Source organism: Papilio polytes, unplaced genomic scaffold (genome assembly GCF_000836215.1).
Source record: "Papilio polytes unplaced genomic scaffold, Ppol_1.0 DF823177.1, whole genome shotgun sequence".
In the NCBI taxonomy this organism is placed as follows: Eukaryota; Metazoa; Arthropoda; class Insecta; order Lepidoptera; family Papilionidae; genus Papilio; species Papilio polytes.
Genome location: NW_013526027.1, coordinates 846,096 through 867,571, shown reverse-complemented (window position 1 = coordinate 867,571; position 21,476 = coordinate 846,096). Strand labels below are relative to the sequence as shown.

Here is a 21,476-nt window from a genome sequence, read left to right as displayed (position 1 = left end):
TTAATTTTAGCTACGTATAATCTAGAATGGTATTTATTAAATTGATTCATTAGATTGATTAATTAAAATTAAGATAAAAAAATCAATATTTGAAACAAAACTATCTATAGTGTTAAAAATTTCAGCTACGTAAAAGATATCGAACGTTCCGTGGTGACAAGTGACGACTAGAAATGTACTGAGCTCTTGAGCGACTGAAGGAACTGAGGTACTGACGGCTAGAGAGCTTGTTAGCGACCGAGCGACTGAATGCAACTGAGAAACTAAGCGACTGAGGGACTAAGAGCGCTTCACTCCTTGCACTTGCAAAGACTTTTATGAAACTACCCCCTGAAATAAATATGAAAATATGAAAATACTTGCGCACACGCACGTCGTAGGCGCGCTGCTCGTAAACACACGCGTCGCAGGAGTGTTGCTCGCGCACACGCACGTCGTAGGCGCGCTGCTCGTACACACGCGCGTTGCAGGAGTGCTGCTCGCGCACACGCGCGTCGCAGGATTGCTGCTCGTTGACACGCGCGTCGCAGGCGCGCTGCTCGTAGCCAGTCGCGATGCACGAAGCTAGACGCTTTGCACGAAGACAGCAGCCTTGCTCGTAGACAAGCCAGGCCTTCCAGGACAGGGCACTCAAACACACTACTTGCACCATCTCTTCAGTCGAGAGAGCTCGTTCCCTAACAAAGAAGCCATATTAGTAAAATGACGTGTCGGCAACGTGTCACTACACACTTTTACAACTCTCTGCCTGAAATCTTGTCTAGACTTGTCGCAACTACAATTATCGCGATCACGGTAACGATCGATATTTTTCATTTTTCACTTTGCACTTTTTTATCGTAAATTCTACAACATACACAGTGGGTGTTAAGGATAGAATCACGTGAATCCTATCCCACTTCTGATGTTAGAAATTTCGATACGAATGACTTTAAAAAAAAATATGATAGTCGAGCAGTAATATGAGCAATCCTGGTGAATTATCATAAAACGAATACACTAAGGCAACTACGTAAAAGATATCGAACGTTCCGTGGTGACGAGTGACGACTAGAAATGTACTGAGCTCTTGAGCGACTGAAGGAACTGAGGTACTGACGGCTAGAGAGCTTGTTAGCGACCGAGCGATTGAATGGAACTGAGAAACTAAGCGATTGAGTGACTAAGAGCGCTTCACTCCTTGCACTTGCAAAGACTTTTATGAAACTAACCCCACTACTACTTCCGTTAGTTCCGTAACAATAGTGTATTATTGTTTAAGATACAAAATGAACAAATTTAAAATTATACAAAACAAATAGAGTAATATTATAGACTACACAACATACAAAATACACCATACAAAGTTGGTCATGGAGTTTGTTGAGTAGAAGTTGGCCAAGTAAAAGTTGGTCGAATGTTCGTCGAATAGAATCAATATTTCTTACTCGATCTTTATCTATATCCTCTTGAATGTGTTTCATGTAAAATAATTCAATGATAGGAATGTAAAGAACAAAGAGGTTAGATGATAAGCAAATTCCGATAACACGGAAAGCGGCATTCCTAAACGCTGAAATATTTGAGCTACGAATTTGACGGCTACGACGAATTCCGTACATAGACGTGCTTCGGTTTTTCAAGTTCTCGAACTATTAAAGCCCTGCGGGTACAAAAATATCGATATCTCTTTTTTAAATTATTGCAAAACTTAAAAAAATAACGCCTACGAGGTCTTATAGAGTTTGATTTTTATGTAATACAAATCTCTGTTCCCGACCCTCATTTGACCGCCTTGTTTGATAAAAAAAACTTGCGAATGAATCCTTTTGACGACACAAACAACTATGCAGGTAAATGACCTTTAAGGTCCTTCTGTTCTTCAGCATTCATCAGTTACCTTGTTTTCAGAGGCTAAAGTCGACGGGCGAATGGTCCGCAGAGATGGGAGGGCCGCGGCGCATGTCAAGTGCGCTGCTTCTGCCCTTTGCCCTCCTGTCGCTGCCGCCGGCGAGTGCTTTCAACGCTACTGCCTATCGAGTAAGTAGATCAACAGGTGACTATGTTGGATGTCACCAACTTGCCTTGCGAGTTCACTTTAATACGATAAAACTGTGCATGTAATCACATGATAAGGCCCATCTCCACCTTTCTTCCTTCTCTTTACTTTGCTTTTTTTCGACACAAAAGTAAAGAAAGGATAAAACTGTGCTTAGCTGTCTGTTTCTTTTAAAACAAAAATGTTTACTTTAATTCTTTTTATACTCATCCGAATAAGAAATACACGTATCTTTTGTACTCTAATTTACATTCCGTTCGATTCACTGTGTGCCACGTGTATTATTTAATCACACCAGGCCCACGTGCTCACACTGCAAAATGAGCACTCGTTTACTCTGACGACTACCTCGAGTAAACAATAATGATCTTCCGGTATCATCGTGCTAATATTATTATATGCGAAAGTCTAGATGGATGGGGTGGATGTTTGTTAGAATTTATCTCCAGAACGGTACAAAGGGTCTCGATGAAATTTGGCTACTAATTAAGTTTTCTTTTAATTTCGTGCAAACGGGGTCGCGGGTGCAAGCCAGTTACATATATTTTACAGAATATGTTTTAAAAAGTGTTATAAAAATTAGTTGAGAAGAAAACAAATTAGTCTACAGTCCTGAAGGCAATTATTCCGTAGAATAAAATAAAGATTTTGATAATGTAATCTCTCTTGGTAGATTTTTCTAATTTCTTTTCACGTTTCTCGAAATTTCGTTTATCGCATTCGGAGTGTCGTTAAGAAACCTTTTCTTACCTTTTATTCAATAACCCTCATCGGGGTCGCGCATCAACGACACCGTAATGACTCTAACGTGACTATCTGATCGTTTTGAGTGGTTTGCGAATAATTCTCTGCTTGCTATTGCATTTTTTAATGAAAATGCTGAGTCTTAAAATGCGTGTTATCATGAGTATCGTTGCTGAAAACAAAAATTACCTGTTTACATTCCTTTTATATTATTATTTCCGTATTTTTCGTGCCTGAAACAATTTCTGAATAATACATTTCCTCGAACTTTTTCATCTCAAGATTTTATATTCCCGCTATTATATACGATAACAAAGTTTTAGATATTTCCACAAATGACTTCCTTTAAAATATAGACGGACGGCCATATTAACAATACTTGTAAATTAGTTTTAAACACACAAACTGAACTCCAATGCGACAACGCAAATATATCGAACGTTTCGTTGTGACGACTAGTAAAAAACTGAGCCACTCCTTGCCATATATTTTATAAAACTACCCCCCACTATTCCTTTCGTTTCCTAATATTTTCCTCACAATATTTTTGTTTTAAATAAAGATAAATGTATTGGTATATAGCACAAATTAACAAATAACTTTTAAGAATACAGAAGACATCAAAAATAGTTAAAAAGCTAACAAAAGCCTTAATATCATGATTAAAGAGGAATGTTTACTTGAAATCTTAGATATAATTTATGGGTTTTAAATTTGGTTATGTAAACACAACACGCGTAAACACGTGAACATATAAGTCAGTTGCAGTTGGTTGCACGTGATGTAGTTAGGATTAGAAGCATTCAACAATATACAATGTATGTTCTGTTAATAGTTCTCTATAATCATACGGCAATCAATTAATACAATAATACCAATAAAAACTGGCCAATGTATCTTCTACCGTTGGATTGCGCAACAAGATTTTGTCTTCCAAATAACTATCGTACGTCATCTCAGTCATCACTTCACTTTCACGCAATCCATTCTTCTCTTTCTAGGGCTACCTACCGGTGTTCACTCAGAACAAACGTTCTCGTAACATGCGATTCATCTCTCCTTATAACATGCCCATACCATGCTAACTCTTTACTTATTAGTCAATTATTAATGCATAAAAAGTTGTACGTTAAATTAAAGTTTAAAATTTAATATGTAGAGGATAATTCTCTTAATAGAAAGCACCCTCGTCCTAGCTGATCATAGCTGTATATATTTATATTTAGTTCGCAATGAACGGTCCATCGAACTGATGAAAATACGCTACTCACCATACGTTTAATGTGGCACGCAATTCATCATTGTGTGTTTGCAATTTATGAACATACTGAAATTTCAACTATTTGCACTCGCCATTCACAAAAGCTATTAAAGCTGAGCACAAATGCACCGATTACAATACTTTTAGATATTTCTATACAAATGATTTAAAAAAATATTGACGATCGGCCATACCAACAATACTTGTTAATAACTTTAAAACTAACACAAAGTCAACTATTTAAAGATGTCAAACGTTCCATGGTTACGACTAGAAATGTACTATCGGACTGCTGGACTCAGACTGAGCTCTGTGCGATTTTTTTTTTTTGTGACTGAGTTGTCACTGTTTGCCTTGAAGAGGCATTTACAGATTCACCGAGCTTGAGGTGGCCGAGCGCAGATGGCGCATAGTCTAAACCTCTTTTATGAGTAACTAGGCTCGAGGGCTCCCTCAGGAGCCTCGGCTCGGGCCGTTACTTCGTTATTATTACCGGATTGGGCGGCCACCGAGCTCTTAGATCGCTTCGGCGGTCGCTCCATGGAGTGACTAAGCACAAGGGTCCCCGAGAGGAGACCTCGGCTTGGGCTGTCACTCAATACGCGTTTAGCATTCCGATTCAATGGTCCGACTAATACATTAATTTTCATGCAGCATGTTTAAAAAAAATCTAGCCTAATTTTAACGGTTTGTTTATACCGTAATTTATGCCCGGTTGACAGAGTGTTGAAATACTCCTTGGAATTTCTGTTTTTAATCGAAAATATTCTCTGTCATAATGTTTGGTCAAGAATGACTTGTTTTTTGTTTTAAATAAAGTAAATGTTTATCAATCGAAGTAACGTCGTTTTTTTCTTCTATAATATAATTATTTCAACACAGGTTAAATAAGATAGATTAGTTTGATAAATGACGCATATGAAGTATCGAATTCAATTTGTATGAAGTCAAATGCCGTACTTATTAGACAGGTATCGTAGTGACGAAACAAACACGCAGCAAACAATTATTAACTATCGATATTCGGTTTAGATAATAATTGAACTCAACTAAAATTATTTTTTCTCATTAACTAATTTAGAGGACAATTCTATTATTGATTATAGTGTAGAGAATTTAGCGATGATAGAATTAATAGCGAAATCCAATTCGATTACGTACGGCTGTAATAGTAATAAGCATTTATTTACTCTCATTATTTGTAATGGTCATTGTTAATTTGAGAGAAGTGTTTTTTATTTTCAATTCATAAGTTATAACTATGAATCTATCGATTCCAACTTCTATAAGAATAAAAATCGAAAATCTATAGATTCATGACTGATTTTACACAACCATCCCTACTAAATTTGAAGTGAATTGTCAAACTAATCTAAATTATGTAGACACACTATAATGTTTTAATTACTAGTTGCATGACTTGTCGGTACTATCTAATCATAATTTAAAACGCAAATTTTAACTTACTTTGTGAAGATAAAATTTTATGAAAATTCCACCTCTTTAAAGCTGCTTAAAAATTGAAGAGAGTGTCGAGCAAAGAGAATTAATAAACGTTATTATGGAAACGTTGGAGGCCACTCGTGGTAATAGTGCGGTTAACGGTTGCAAATTTTTAAATGCAATTAAGTAGATTCACAAAGACATTATTCATGTATTCCAGTTGGAATATTCGGATACAAAAATTGTGAGTTACCTTTTTATTCCTATATATAAAAATAGACAAGTCCTTTGTTACCTCAATATTGTCCATCACATCAACAACAATCGTTAAGACGCGTTATATTCTGAAATAGGGTTATTTTTTTGTATTGGTAGAGATTGAAACATTCTTCACATTATTTTTCAACCCTCATTCCCGAAACGAAGAATTTGTAACAAAAGGTTAACAATTAATTACGAACCTGGTAGGAAAACTTTATTATTTATTTAAAATCTTGACTCTTAATAGTTTTAGGTAGTGATTCGCACCTGATATTAAAGATAATTAACATTTTAGTGTAGCGTACTAATAGTTTAATTATGAATGCTTTTGTCACTAGCGAGTTTTGAATGAGCGAGCTCTGAGCACATCTGTATTTTGAGATAACATGTTAACTTCCATGTTAATTTTGTTATTATTCTATCTCCTGTGATAGTTTAGCGTTTATTACCGCGGTGTTCTAAGAGCATCAAGAATAATTAAAATCTCCTTATATTAAAAGTTGCAACACATTTTATGTATTGTGAAAATAAATCTAACATAGACATTTAGAAACTTCTTCTAAATTTCTAAACGTTGATTAGAAAGTATTCAAAATCGATGACTCGAACCCGACTTTGACGAAATGTTACATACAACAATAAAAAGATAACATTTTTTTTTAGGAAGAAGTGGAATCATCTCTACGTTTAGTGCACGCTGTGGCTACCGGGGCCACAGGGGCACTCTGTGTGACCCATAGATACGGCCGACTGCGGGCGCCTTTGCACGCTGCACGCTGGGACACGGCTAGAGCTAGAGCCGATTTAGCTGCCAATATGCTTCACCAGCTTGGCTTGGAAAACGCAGGTAAGACAGAAGAAGAGTCTCTCCAGACTTTGTTAATTTTATTCTAATAAAATCTGTCTATTCCGTACGGCGGTAAATCTAGAAATTATAGTTTTTTTAACTAAAAATCAAAAGACGGCTACAGTAATAAAAGTCAATATGATTGTCGAGATATTCTAAGAACATCTTTAATACAGTCAATAATGTTTTAGCTAGTCTTCGGTTTGAGCAAACTAGTCTTGGGCTTAATCGGACATCTGCAAGTGCGCACCGTACTAGTACAATTTGGAAGACTTACTAGTACACACTTGTAGTACCTTTAGTACTTCAGATTTGTGAGAACACAATAACAAGAATAGAATATAACGAGGATCATAGATTACTTCACATCAAATTTTAAGCAGGGTCAAACATATGTTATTAGCGAAAATAAATTTAGTTATGAATAATTTTATCCACTTTTGATTCTTATTATCGAAGATGGATGCTTCAATCTGGCAAATATTCAATCAAATCAAACAACGAAGAGGCGAACACCGATATCGTGTAGTGTACTAAAAGTACTAAATGTCCGATTAATAGAAGCCGTTCGGTAACGTTACTTTTAGTACAGTGCCGAGTAACATTACTTTTAAGTACATCATACGTGTACTACCCAAGACTAGAGCAAACGACTTAATTAAAATATTTCTATTTGTGACAATTTCAGATGTTTTGACGGCTGTATCTCAAAGCCTAGTCATGGGAGCAGGTGCAGCGGAACGTGCAGTGGCAGCACGCGCTGTAGTTCTACAACCAGATGGAATTATAGAGGGATCGATAGCTTGGGAGAGATATGGCACGGGTGAGCCAATTGCCGTACCCGCGCCGCCGAGGGACAACCCTCCAGATCCCGAATATCCATGGTACTTTTTGATTTTTTGAAATCGCAAAGCGTCGGTTAATCATGATTGAAGGCTCCATTACAATTAAATATGATGTTAAGCTAATTTGACTTCAAATTCTAATAAATCGTACCGTACAAATGTGGTATTTCCTGTTTTAAAACTTTCTAGTTTATGAACGAAATCACACAGGTCAATGTCAAATTGTGTTGTTTACATCCGTTTTGACAAGTACATGTCTTGTTTTTAACAACCGGTGTTATTAAAATAAACTTGTAACTTTTTTAAAATAATATTACAGAAAACAGGAGAAAACGTAGCATCTAATATTTTCTATTAAAACCTATAGGTATGTATCAGCTTACCAGACTGAAGAGCTTAGGTCGTCGAAGTTTATGCCTTCGCCACCTGGTGCTGCTATGGGAGGCTGGTGGACTTACCCGTATTATAGCTGCGAATCTGAACGCTGGCTACTGTCATACACAGCCCCGGTTTCAAAAATCCGCGGGTAAGTAAACTTATTGCTAAGATGTACTAACAGATTTTAAAATAAACCAGAAATGTGAAGTTGAAGGCTATATTGCAGTTGTTTGTGTATAAAATAACTTTCTCAGGTTAAACGGAGTTGTTTCACTGGATATAGACATATCTAATTTAGAAATCAATCAGTGTGAGGCAAAGAATGATGAAGATAATGATAATCAAATTTATTCCTTCCACGGAACTCATAAATGTCCCAATGAGACTACATTTGTAAGTATTTAGTACATTATTTATTCTTCAAAAACACATTTGGCGCCACTAACATTTAAATATTGTTATTACAGTGTATATATAAACCCAACCGGGAAATGAATGCAAGACATGCTGGTTGGGCAAGAGGGTCATATATTTGTAAATGCAGACCTGGATATTATTCCCCACAGCATCCTGAAGGTTTTAACGGCTCTCTTGTTGAAGGTAATATTCAAAGTTAATGTCTAAATCTAATAAATTAAAAACAATTAACAACTATAAGAAATCTATACTTCATAATTTGGTGTTAATGAAATTTTATACTTACATGCTAACTTTCAGAAGAAAAATATTTCACATATCAAATTCTATGTTTTCAGTTGCCTTCCAAGAATATGAAGAAGGAGGTTTAGAGAACTGGCGTGAACCTTATGATTGTTTGAAATGCCAGCCAGGTTGTGAAACATGTAGAGGTCCAACGCCTTGTCTTGCTAAATATAACTGGCCGTTCCGGTAAGTTGTTTGTATATGGTGTCTCTAAGTATAAGGCAATGATTTGAAAGCCTTGTTTAGGTCCATTAACTTCTACTTAAGGAACTACTCAACCAAATACTACTAGATCAACCACTTGTCCTACTATTCAACCAAAACCGGCTAAACCAACCTCCTGATTTTAATTGAAGCTTAACATTCCATTTAATACTTATATTCTCCTCTATGCTAATATTTTAAAGAGTAAAGATTAGTAGTTTTGTATGTATTGAAATAACTCAAAAACTACTCGGCTGATTGAAAAAATCTTTCACCATTAGAAAGGTAATTTGTCTGTGAGTAACATAGGCCATGTTCATTATTTTTTAATTTCACGCAGACATAGTCGCAAGTAAAAGCTAGTTTTACATATACAAATAAGCTTGTTTTTAATATTGTGTATTGCAGGATATCTCTTCTGGTGATATCAGTGACGTGTGCGGGGCTGACAGTTTGCCTCACATTCTATACAAGACATCATCGCCGTGTCAAAGTGATCCGAGTCGCAAGCCCCGTCTTCCTCTCAATTACATTGCTGGGATGTGCTATTATGTATATGGAAGTAAGTACATATCAACACATCACCAGATTACTAAACACCCCATTGAGGCGCCTACCCTACCCTAAGTTAGGGTGACTACGCCTTAGTCAACCATGTGGCCTTCTGCGGGTTGACTTAACACATATCTTTGAATTTCTTCACCAATATGTGCATCATGATGTTTTCCTTCATTGTTAAAACGTCGGGTAAATTATGTAGATATAAAATTCGAAAAGCACATTGGTACATGAGGAGATTTGAATCCAGGACTTATGGATAAGTCAAATGCTTGAATCCCTGAGATCGACAATCAAGTATATACACTAAAAAATGTACATTAAAAAAAGGAACTCACTAGTGTTATAAGGATTACACAACAAAAAAAAAAAGAATAGAAAAATAAACTGTGCAAAAAAGAGTACAGACCAAGAGAGTGTAGAAGATGATAAAAAAAGTATATATACTAGATATTGAATCACAATACCATAAATAGTTATTTCTATTGAGTGAACTATGAATTAAAAATGTTACAGATGGCAGCTATATTCCCAGTACTTGACAGATATTCATGTATTGCCACTAAATGGACTCGGCATATGGGATTTTGCCTCACCTACACAGCTTTGCTCATGAAAACTTGGAGGTAAGTATACAAATCTTATTAATATTATATAGCTTCCGCCCGCGACTGCGTCGGCGTGAAACTAATAAAAAAACAAGTAGCCTATATGTCCTTGCAGACTGTTCTCTACATCTGTGCCAACTTTCATTCAGATCCAGTCAGCCGTTTAGGTTATAAACTCTAAAAAATATATAACCATCCACCCATCTATATTATTAGTAAAATGAAAATGTTTAGATGTATGGATGTTACTTAGAGTTTGTAGTGTAAACTGCTGAATGGATCTCTATGAAATTTAGCATAGATGTAGAGGATAGTCCGAAAGAACACATATGCTAATTTTTTTTTAATTCAACCCAGATGGAGTCGCGGGCGAAAGTAGTAGAGTTATAGTTTAAATTATAATCATTAGATTTGTCTATGAATGATTACATTTTTTTTTGTAGAGTTTCACTAACTTACCGAGTTAAGTCAGCACACAAGTTGAAATTAACTGACAAACAGTTACTGCAGTGGATGGCGCCCATACTTCTCATAATGCTGGTATATCTCGGAACATGGACATTATCATCACCACCAGATGCTGAAGTTGTGAGTATTTTACTAATATTATAAATGCGAAAGTTTGGATGGATGGATGTTTGTGAGAGTTTGTAGCCAAAACTGAACAGATCTCGATGAAATATGGTATAGACGTAGAGAACAATCTGGACGAATACTAAAAAAAATACCATTTTTGTTTTTTTTAATTCCATGTGGATGGAGTCACCGGCACAAGCTGGTCATTTAAAAAAATGTTATATTCAAATTATTGTCAATATTAAAAAATATTGGAAATAAAATGATTTAAAATATCTACATAAGATAATAATAACCATGGTAATTATATGGAGCAGTGCTTTTGCCTTTTTTTTTAAATTATTATCTTTTTGCAGATAACCGACGATACGGGATTAAAATTCAAGCAATGCACATACAATTGGTGGGATCACAGCTTAGCTATAGGTATTGTTCAATATTTTATGCATTTAGGGGCGTTTACACACATTTGACTAAACTATCGCAGAACTGTTTAATCTCGCTTTGTTTTCTATTAGCTTATAAGTTAGTGCACACTACTCAATTTTTAGTTTTTTTTTTATATCATAAGGTGACAAGAGCAAGCGGCCACCTGAATCCGCCAGAATGGCGAAGCGACCGCTGCCCATAGACATCCGCAATTGCAAATGCGTTGCCTACCATTATCCGACGGAGGAGGAGACGGACATAAAGTGGATATTTCCCCTTCCTATGCGTCTCCTCCACCGTCAGATCCACTTCCCCTTCCCATTCTTTCCTTATAAGAAAAGGGCGGTAAAGAGAAAGGGATTTAAATTAGGCCTCCGGTACCACACTCATCAGACGAAACATGGAATTGCTTCCACTTCACGTCTGTCTTCTGTGTGGTCGTGGTATTACTGGGGGCGTGCCGGCCCTGCAGTGCTAACATGTTAAAGCGGGCACTACCACTGTTGAAGTGTAGTTATGCAACTAAACAGTTGATTTGGCTACAAATGAATCGGCAATCGCACAACAGGTGTGCCTTAGTTTAGTGCGCACGCTCTTTCTTTAATTATCAAACACAAATTACTGTTAGAAATAAAAAAAAAAACATTGCTTATATATCTTTTTAAAATCATATATTTACTTTCATTGTGACAAAATCAAATTATACTCATATTTATATTTAATTTAATAATCTTCTTACTAATATTATAAATGCGAAAGTTTAGATAGATGGATGTTAGAGTTTGTAGCCTTGACTGAACGGATCTCGATGAAATTTGGCATACATGTAGACCATAATCTGGAAGAACACATAGGCTACTTGATTTAGTTTTTTTTTCCGCGCGGACGGAGTCGCGGGCGAAAGCTCGTAATTCATATATATTTTAATGAATTATTGTTCACAAATAAACAAAATAACTAATTTCAGGTGAAATTCTATTCCTACTGTGGGGTGTGAGAGTTTGTTACCGAGTCAGACATGCGGAGAGTCTCTACAATGAGGCTCGTCTTATTTCCTACGCTATATACAATATATTCACAGTTAATTCATTCATGATAACAATGCAGTAAGTATTAATCTATACTAATATATAAAAGGACAGATTTGTTTTTTATATTGAAATGACACAAAAACTAAATTTAAAAAATTCAATCACCATTAAAAAGCTACGCTATTAGTGATTATTACTGACATAGGCTATAATTTTAATCATAATGACTTCCTTTTCTAGAATTTTCTTGTAATATTTAACCAATGTTTAAACTAATTAAATTTTTTTTAGTTTATTAATTTTACCTCACGCGGGACCTGATATTAAGTACCTTCTCGGTTTCATAAGAACACAGTTGTCCACATCAACTACAATCCTGTTAGTCTTTTTCCCAAAGGTATGTGGAATTGTTATATTTAAATGTTTTCCTTCACCGTAAGAACATTGCGTAAGATGTACAAAAACTCTAAAATCACATTGATGGATGGCGGGATTCGAACCCAAGACCTGTCGATTACGAGTCATGTTTTTAAACCTCTGAGCCACCGGTGCTCTTATTTTGTTAATCATAGTAGGGTTGTAACGGAGGCCAATTTAACGGATGCGGATGCGGAGGCGAAGAGCTTCACTTCTGCAAAGTGGAGGTTAACGGAAGCGGAAGCTGAGGTCTATAATAAAACATTAATTGATATTTATTAAAGAAGTAACAACTTAAGCTATGTTTATTCAAAATGCAGATTGGACATAATTACAAGATACAGTTTATTATGCAAATATAATGTATAACAATTCTAGTTAGTGGGCCTAGCACGCCCGCGCGGGTCGCATAAACGTAACCTCACCGCCCCACTCGCGTTAAAAACGTAAATTAACCTCCATTATAACTCCGTATAAGAACTAACGGAAGCGGATGCAGAGGTAATATTTCTTGCGGAATTTTCGCACTTGCGGATGCGGAAGCGGAGTTCCGTTACAACCCTAATTTATAGTTAATAGTGTGTTAATGTTAGGTGGTGAGAGTGATCCGAGGCACAGGAGACACTTGGGACAGCCGAGCACGTGCCCGAGGTGTCCCTGCCTCCTCCTCACTGAACGGCATCGGCTTAGTGCCTGATGAGGCACCGGACTTGTACCAGGAGAATGAGGAACTAAAGGTATTGTGTAATCCGCTATTTGATGTGACAAAAAGATTAAAAAGATTGTAGACGAGGCATAGTAAAATTTTCTCTGAAAGGTACTATATCTGTTGTGAAGTTTAGTGCCACCTTCTGTCCTTTTTTTATAACATAAGGTGTCAAACGAGCAAGCGGCCACCTCAATCCGCCAAAATGGCGAAGCGACCGTTGCCCATAGACATCTGCAATTGCAGATGCGTTGCCTACCCTTATCGGACGGAGGAGGAGACGCACATCCCTTCCTATGCATGTCCTACACCGTCAAAACCACTTCCTCTTCCCATTCTCTTGTTATAAGAAAAGGGTGGTAAACAGATAGAAACTGTTTATTATATTTTATGCTTATTGAATTGCCTATAGAGATGTGTAAGGATTTACAATTTTATTTACTTTGGTAAATGGTGAATGTTATGTTGATATTAACATCAATTATTGACGACTTCCCAAAAGAAGGAAAACTTCGCCGCTAGTAGACCGATTTTTTTGTTTAATAAATTTGAAATACAACTGATTTAAAATGTTGTTTGCAGGAGGAAGTCCAGAAACTGGCGGCTCAGATAGAGTTTATGAAGATAGTGCAGATGGAGATGCACAACCGGCACCTGCGGCCGCGCCCCGGCGGCTACTTCAGCCAGCTGCCGCACAGCCCCCTCCACACCAACACCAATGTACAGGTAATGTACACACAATAATAATTTATTGTTTACATTTGTCAAATTCTCAATTCCAAATGTCAAAGTTACCGTAATAACCTTGCTTCTTTAATGGTCTCTTTCCCACATGAGGGTTTTTACCATTTTTTTACTATTAACTAGTTGTTCCCGTGCGGCTTCATCCGCATGTAATTATAAAAAAAATATTTTATTGTTCACATTTGTCAAATTGTCAATAGCAAATGTCAAAATCACATGACATGATAAACCTTGACAATCTTGCTTCCTTGATGTTGGCATCAACTTATGATCTCTTTCCCACATTAGGGTTTTTATCCAAAATATTTAAAAATATGTTGTAATTGCTGACATCTTAGGCAACAAAGAAGTGTGTGTTTACGCTTTATTATGATAGTATAGATAAGATTAAGATTTACATAAAATTAGTACAGATATAGATGATATCTATTGACATTTACATCTATCCAAAAATTTTATAAAGAGGAACGATTTGTATTTCTGTATAAATTGAAATAACTCAAAAACTACTAAGCCGATTTCAAAAAAAATCACACCATTAATAAGCTACGTTATTGCTGCGTGTCATAAGCTATATTTCACGTGAACGAAGTCGCGAGCAACAGCTAGTTTTAAATAAATAATGTGGTCGAGGTAGGAGGTGAGCGAGTGGGGCGGGCCGGTGTGACTGGTGGCGCTGAGCGACGGCGGCTGGTCGTGGCCCGGGCCCGCCGCGCGCCGCCTCACCACCGCCCTCGACCCGCGCCGCCCCGCCTTCGTATGACCGTTACGTCGCACTCTTCATTACCATTTACAACATTCTAATAAACTAATCCTATTATTTTCAGCACTTTTATTAACACCTGTAATATTGTTTATAATATAGTGTAACGTTAATTATCTAATTTAACCCTTAAATGCATTTTTTTTAAATACTCTGAATTAACGAGAAGTAAATTGAACATAGATCAAGGAAAAAATAAAGAAAAAAAATGTTTTTTTTAAGTAGTCTGTTGATTATGGAAGAGAAGGCATGTATATATGCATCATTATGTATTTAAGGGTTAAAAAGCAAAGTCAATATAATAAACATATCCTTTGATTGTTCCGATTTAAGTTGAATGTTGATATTACTAGCAAAGCTATAAAATATTTTTGTTACGATGTAATTTGATGGCTAAGCTTTAATCCTCATATAAATTTAATACAAAATAAAATTATATTATTATATTATTTTTCTACAACCAAAAATTTCTTGCTTTTTTTTTTAAGTATGTAGTCATATTTTCTAGTCATTAATTGTAGTCATTGTTGTAGTTTACAAGAATGTATAGTAGAGTTAAAAAATAATTATAGTGTAGCTGATAAGAAAAAAATATAAAAAAATCAAATAGAGATATGATTAATGCCGGGCATTTTAAATAACTTATTATGATAATTAATTTTCAATTGTAGATTACTTGTTACCTTAAGCGAAAATTAATTAAAAACGGCTCAACTCACGCTTTTTTCTTCCGGTGCCGTCACCGGAAGAAAAAAGCGTGAGTTGAGCCGTTTTTAATTAATTTTCGCTTAAAGTAATGTCTCACGATAGTTTAAACAATTTAATTACTTGTTACCTTTTTAATTTTAGGGTTAAAAAATCAACATTTTTTACTCTGAAATTAAAAAGTTAAAAAAATGTTTATTTTGTTCCAAACCGTTGCATAATCAAAATGTCAATCATTAATTTAAATTTTTACTTAAATGTGTGTTAAAATAGGTGTTTTTAAAGAGATACATTTAGATTTATAAGTCGCGTCTGATTTTATCAGTAAGAAATCATAGTTTCATTCCAGATTACTTATAATAGAAATGTAAATAATGAAATGAATGTTTAAATTGTATTAATGTTGAATTGTTAATAACTCTTTGCTTTCATGAATCACTTATTAATGTATAGAACCATTGGAAATTCAAAAAATCAGGAAAAGAATATGAACTTTCCGTGCATCAACAAAACTTATACATATAAAGCAAGGATGTCAGGAATATAATTATCTGTTCTCTTTGTATATAAGAATATGTGTGAGAAAAAATAGCTACCGCACAAGCTGGACCTCTAATACCGGAAATTACTTCCTTCAACACATGGATGTTAAAACGTTGCTTTCGTACTAGACTCGAAATTGTATTCATATTAGAATTTTAACGTGTAACAATAATGGCTAGTCCTTTATAATTGTAGAATAATACTCAATGTGTTAGATGTCTATATTTTTTATCATATATTGTAGTGCATTAAAAATTGTTACAAGATAGGTTCATATATCAGACAATAAAATTCGGAAATAACAATTTTTAAATTTTATTTCTACTTTCAAAAAAATATATCCATTTCGTGACATTTTGCTTTAATAAAGAATTAATTTATTGATATTTTTAATGCTTAGGATATAGTTATAAGTGTTTCAAAATCAAGTTGTAAATATAAAAGAAAATAAAGCATAAATTCTAAAATGTATATAGTCAAATAGATGTATTTCCTTTTGTTCATTTTATGTCTGTGATAATTATTTATTATGTTTTAAATATTTAGGGCCTGTCCCACCAAATTGTAAATTGTCTAATAACAATCCATTGTGTAATATATGTGATTGAAATATCGGATTTTGTTCCCTTATCTGACTTCTTAGGCTACCTGAGCCTCTATCAACCAGTGGTGGGACAGGCCCTAAATGATTAATGTTTAATAATGTTGCTATTTATACAAGTTTAATAGAGTCAAACCAAATGTATATTAAAACCCTGGTCAGTTTTAACATATAACACCAAAGTCTCATTGCCTATTGCAATTTCAATTATTGATTTCCTAACTGCGCTTATTTTATATTTAACTTCAGACAGAAAATGTATTGATAATTGTTTATGAATAATAAACACACAGTAAAGTACAGTAAAGTAATTCTATCTGTCAAACAAGGATGACTGGGCTAGTAAGACATTGTTATTTATGTTTGTTTTGTCAGAAAATATATAATACCTACTTGGCTAAAAGTAGCATAACAGGAGCTACTAGAATTAAATTTCTCTTGTTCAAACAGAACAAAACAGCAAATAATAATGAATTTAATTATTAAATATCAAATAACTAAAACTGTATTTACACTTATATACTTTAAACTGACTTTTTAAAAGGAGGATTTAAATTTGTCTGATAAAAATGTTGAATGTTTGTTATTATTTTGATTTTAATTAATATATAACAATTCTTGTCTTCAATAACTTTATTAGCTGTAAATTTTGTAGTGAAAATAAATAATTGTTAATGTAAATACTTTAAAATGTTAATATAATGTATCTGCTGCGATCATTATTTTTTAGGCATACAATTCCAGAGCAAAACCTGCTTAGTCATTACAAAGTAGATGTCTGTAGAGTAAAATTTATGAATGTGATATCAATATATATGTGAAATAGATATTAGACACATTTAGATATTAAATTGTTTATTTTAATATTCTATGAATCTCTAAATTTTATAAATTATTAAAGTTAATTGTGCCAATTTGTAAATTTTCGATGTGATTTTAAATAGATGAGAATTGCAGTTTCATTTTTTTTTGTATAGATTTTAAACTTTTAATAGTATGATAAAAATCACGATGTTATTGGGCAGTAAATTTTAATGAAAATGATGTACTTGTTGTTATTCTCTGATAGCTAATAGATGGATAAATGTAAGTTGTGTTTTTACAATAAAATAATTTACTGTTTTCATTGTTTGCTTAAACCTCCTGAGTGTATATTAGAAATGCATGTTAACAATTAATGAATGTCTATTTGTCAAGAATAGGCTTTAAATAAAAATTGGAATGAATGAATGAAAGTAGGCTTGGGTTTAGCAAAACAAGTCTTGACTCTCAAGCACAGATATTCGATGGAGTGTAGTCTTTGACAAGTTTATAAAATGTAACTCTGAATAAAAGGTTTATCAATAGGTAAAAAATAAACAATTCAAGATAAACTTCAGTACCCAGGATGTATTGGAGTAATCAATATGAGACTTATTTTTTACTAGTTGATTGATTTTACCCTACAAAAATAATCTTAACATTTTACTAATATTATAAATGCAAAGCCTTACATGGATGGATGGTTGTTTGCTGTAACAAACATTAGTTTGTAGCTTAAATAGCTGAATAGATGTCATTAAAATGGCATAGATGCAGAGGATAGTCTGGAAGAACACATATGATACTTTGAGTTTTTTTTTCAATTCAATGCGGCTGGAGTTGTCGGTAAAAGCTATTTGTGATGTATAAAAGAAAACTTACACTCTGGACTTAAGGTAATAATTGACATATCCTACATATGTTATAAATTTAAAAAGAATTTTAAATAATACTGCAGTTATGTTATTAACTCTTTATTTTCTCACAATAATTTACTCTTAAATTAATCGTAAAGTTGATATCAAAAATGTCTATTATTCATGGAATCCATTACATAGTGCTCCAAACAGACGAAACTTACTACATACAATTATTTTTGGAACACAACTAACTAACTACAAATCCTTAATGCTTACTTACTCTCTGCCGTCTTTACATTGCTTTAACAAAGTAAGCATACATGTAAATATTAAAATTTATTCACACACTTAAACCATATTATTTAAAGTACCTTTTTATTTTAATCTAATCATCAGACATTAAATCACTTTTTTTTAGAAATGGCACTAAAGAACATATGAACTCTGTTGAATTTTTAATTGATTTGACATCATTTTTCACACAGTTTTTCTGAAGCAAATCCAATATCTCCATGTCTTTTCTTGCTATTTCACACACATTTTCGATAGATGACAGTTCCTCATCTTCCGCACTAAGTAAAGCCTCCAATGATGCACCTCTTTCAACACGCTTCCTCAATAAAGCTACTTCCTCCTTCAGGTTTTGATATTCCTCATCAGAAACTTGGTCTAACTGGACTTCATCTTCAGGTAACAAAACGTTCGGTGGAACTTTTAGTAATCTCTCAATCTCACTATCTATAGCTTCCAGCGAGGGTCCCGCCCGTTCACAATATAACTTAATTAACTTATCACATGCATGTGTTAAAGTTAATTTATCTGTGTTGTTCAAATCCAGTGTCTCTTTTAAATAAGATTCCATGTCCTTTACTCCACTCTTGATTTTGTGTTCTACCATTTGTCTCACCGCTATTTTAAGACTTTGAGCACCAAAACCAAAATGTTGGGTTTCATATTCTTCTTCAGTACCACCGACCCATGGTTGTGTTTTAATCATTTTAACTTAAAATTGTTCTTAAAAAAAAACAATTTAGATGAAGAAATACCGTACTTTTTCATTCAAAAAACGCTTGACAAAAAACTGACAAAAATTTAAATGACAGTCTCGAACACTATGGTCAGCTCAAAGATTATACAATTTGTGGCCATAGACAAGAGCAGTGTTCACAGTTTAAATTCATGCGGAGCGAGCGAGGAGGGTAGAGTGCGTTGATCCCTTTCTATGACAAAAATAGTGTGACCATAAAATAATCGGACGTTTTGCGCTCGTCGAGTTTCAAGTGTAGAGAAATTTGAAATGCGACGTTAATTTTTGAATTTCCAAATACTTGCGCTAAACGTATTAATTCGTATGGTATTCGATCATATGATGTTACATTTATGTCTTCAAACATTATTTATATTTTAAATTAAAGACAATTGAAATAGACTTAGTTTATTGCAATTGTCTTTAATATTAAAGATTTACGTAGCACTGTTACAATATATCTTATTGCAAAACAAACACAAATAAATAATAACCAGCTGACTGGTTAAGACAATGTTTTTCGAGAGTGTGCACATGTATGTAAGTTAAGTAGGCATACATGTGCCTTTAAAAATACCATTTATTTAATGAAGTGTGAGCGAATGTACGTTTTTATTTAATTTTGAGAGAGGAGACAAAGAAGGAGACACGTCAGTTTACAGTTTACAGACAGTTCTCGCTATTGATAATTCTTCAGTAATGTATTCATCGTCGGTAAACCGTTTGGCGAGTAGGGCCCTGCATCGAAAGATAATTAGCCCCAAATGTACATGTTATAAAAATAACATTTTGAAATACAAATGCCAAAAACCAAGAAAATTTAAATAAAATAACTCGATTAGTCAGCGTCACGATCACGATCATGTAATGAAATGTATGCGAATTATCCAAGCGGCGACGCACAACGCTTGTAGCCGTTCCGTGAACCGCAACGCAATACGCTTCACTTCACTATTCCCTTCAGTAATCAAGTGGAGTTCGAGGTGTATCGACGCTCCAGCTTATCACAACAATAACATAACCTCACTAAAGTTCTATCGTGTTAACTTTCACCCGTTACCTTTTGAAGTTAGTGAAATTTTGTGTTTTTGTAATAAAAACATTAAAATTATTAAGGTTTAAGTTGTGAAGTTATTGCTCCTGAAACGAGATTGTGCTCGGTAGTGTTGTGTTTATAAAGTTAGCATTGTTTAATTTTATGGTTTTCGTGTTTCTACGGTTCGTGTATCCTGACCCTGAACTTGTGGCTTAAGTCTGCGTCTCTTGGGTAAGCTTGATCCTTTTGCGTTTTTTGTTGAATTTGCAAAAAAATGTTTGTTTTTGACCTTCATAAAGCAACATTATACACGTGTTGCGCTTTGTTTTTAGTTTGCATGACGCAAATTACAAACTATCTTTGTCATCATTTTATAACCAGTACAGTACTTACATATAAACAATTAAGGAAACAGGAAACTCTAATTTAATGTGCGCTTTATGGTTGGGAAAATTTATAAACATTAGTTTCCTAGTTAGAATCATCTTTAATTGAACTCTTCACACAGATTAGAGTGAAATAAACTGCAATTATATTAAAAAATGTAATTTCATTCAACATTGGATAACAGACCATTTAAATTCCAGGCCAGCCAAATCTTTATTGCATGAATACTTGTATAATTGCGATTTACAGTTACTAAATCGTTTCAATGTTTCGTAAACACTTGTTCTTTTTAAATATCTACCATATATTGAGTTTAAAAATAATAATACCGATGCATTTCGGCTTTCACGTAAGAATATCGTATCGTAACAATTAGGTATGTGTCGTAAAAATTTACGCTCAGATAATCGTTATCAGAGTAACGAACCACGAATAAGATAATGCCATAAGCACGTTACTTCAAATACCAATCTATATAAATATTATAAAGAGGAAAGATTTATATTTTTGTATGTATTGAAATAACTCAAAAACTACAGGGCCGATTTCGAAAATTCCAAAATTCTATGACCATTAAAAAGCTACATCAGTGAATAACATGGGCAATATTTTTTATTATTTTTTAAATTCACGCGTGCAAAGTCGCGTGCAACACCTAGTTAATGGTTTGTTAAATGGGTATTTTATCTGTGTAATATTCCAAATTTTTGCTACAAGTATATTCAGTGAGATCATGAATTGACGGAATTCAATCGGTAACATGTACAAGAGTATGCATTCTCTACATTATACAAGTTATTTCATGGCAACAATTGCGCAGTGCTTTAATTTACGTTTTGATAGCAATCTTGTACCGGAATATTGTTTTTTTTTAAACATTCAGCCAAGACTCGCCTACGCTTTGCGAGTTCACTTTCATATGAAAACATCGAAGTGGAATGGAACGTATAAACAGAAGGCC

At 34.2% G+C, this 21,476-nt stretch overlaps 2 protein-coding genes across 2 annotated transcripts; one reads left to right on the top strand and one right to left on the bottom strand.

Annotated features, from left to right (window-relative positions):
- The first annotated feature begins 1,890 nt into the window (after positions 1-1,890).
- On the top strand, positions 1,891-14,706 carry LOC106105279 (probable G-protein coupled receptor CG31760). Its single transcript, XM_013285574.1, has 16 exons — positions 1,891-2,019; positions 6,411-6,594; positions 7,283-7,478; positions 7,807-7,965; positions 8,072-8,210; positions 8,285-8,417; positions 8,573-8,705; positions 9,132-9,285; positions 9,798-9,907; positions 10,333-10,477; positions 10,822-10,891; positions 11,862-12,000; positions 12,217-12,322; positions 12,936-13,079; positions 13,631-13,774; positions 14,430-14,706. The coding sequence occupies exons 1-16, from the start codon at positions 1,924-1,926 to the stop codon at positions 14,457-14,459; spliced, it is 2,082 nt and encodes a 693-aa protein (XP_013141028.1). The 5' UTR covers positions 1,891-1,923; the 3' UTR covers positions 14,460-14,706.
- Positions 14,707-18,450: 3,744 nt separating this feature from the next.
- On the bottom strand, positions 18,451-19,062 carry LOC106105066 (protein MIS12 homolog). The gene has a single exon (XM_013285290.1). It carries the CDS (start codon positions 19,060-19,062, stop codon positions 18,451-18,453), a length of 612 nt encoding a protein of 203 aa, XP_013140744.1.
- Between the last annotated feature and the right edge of the window lie 2,414 nt (positions 19,063-21,476).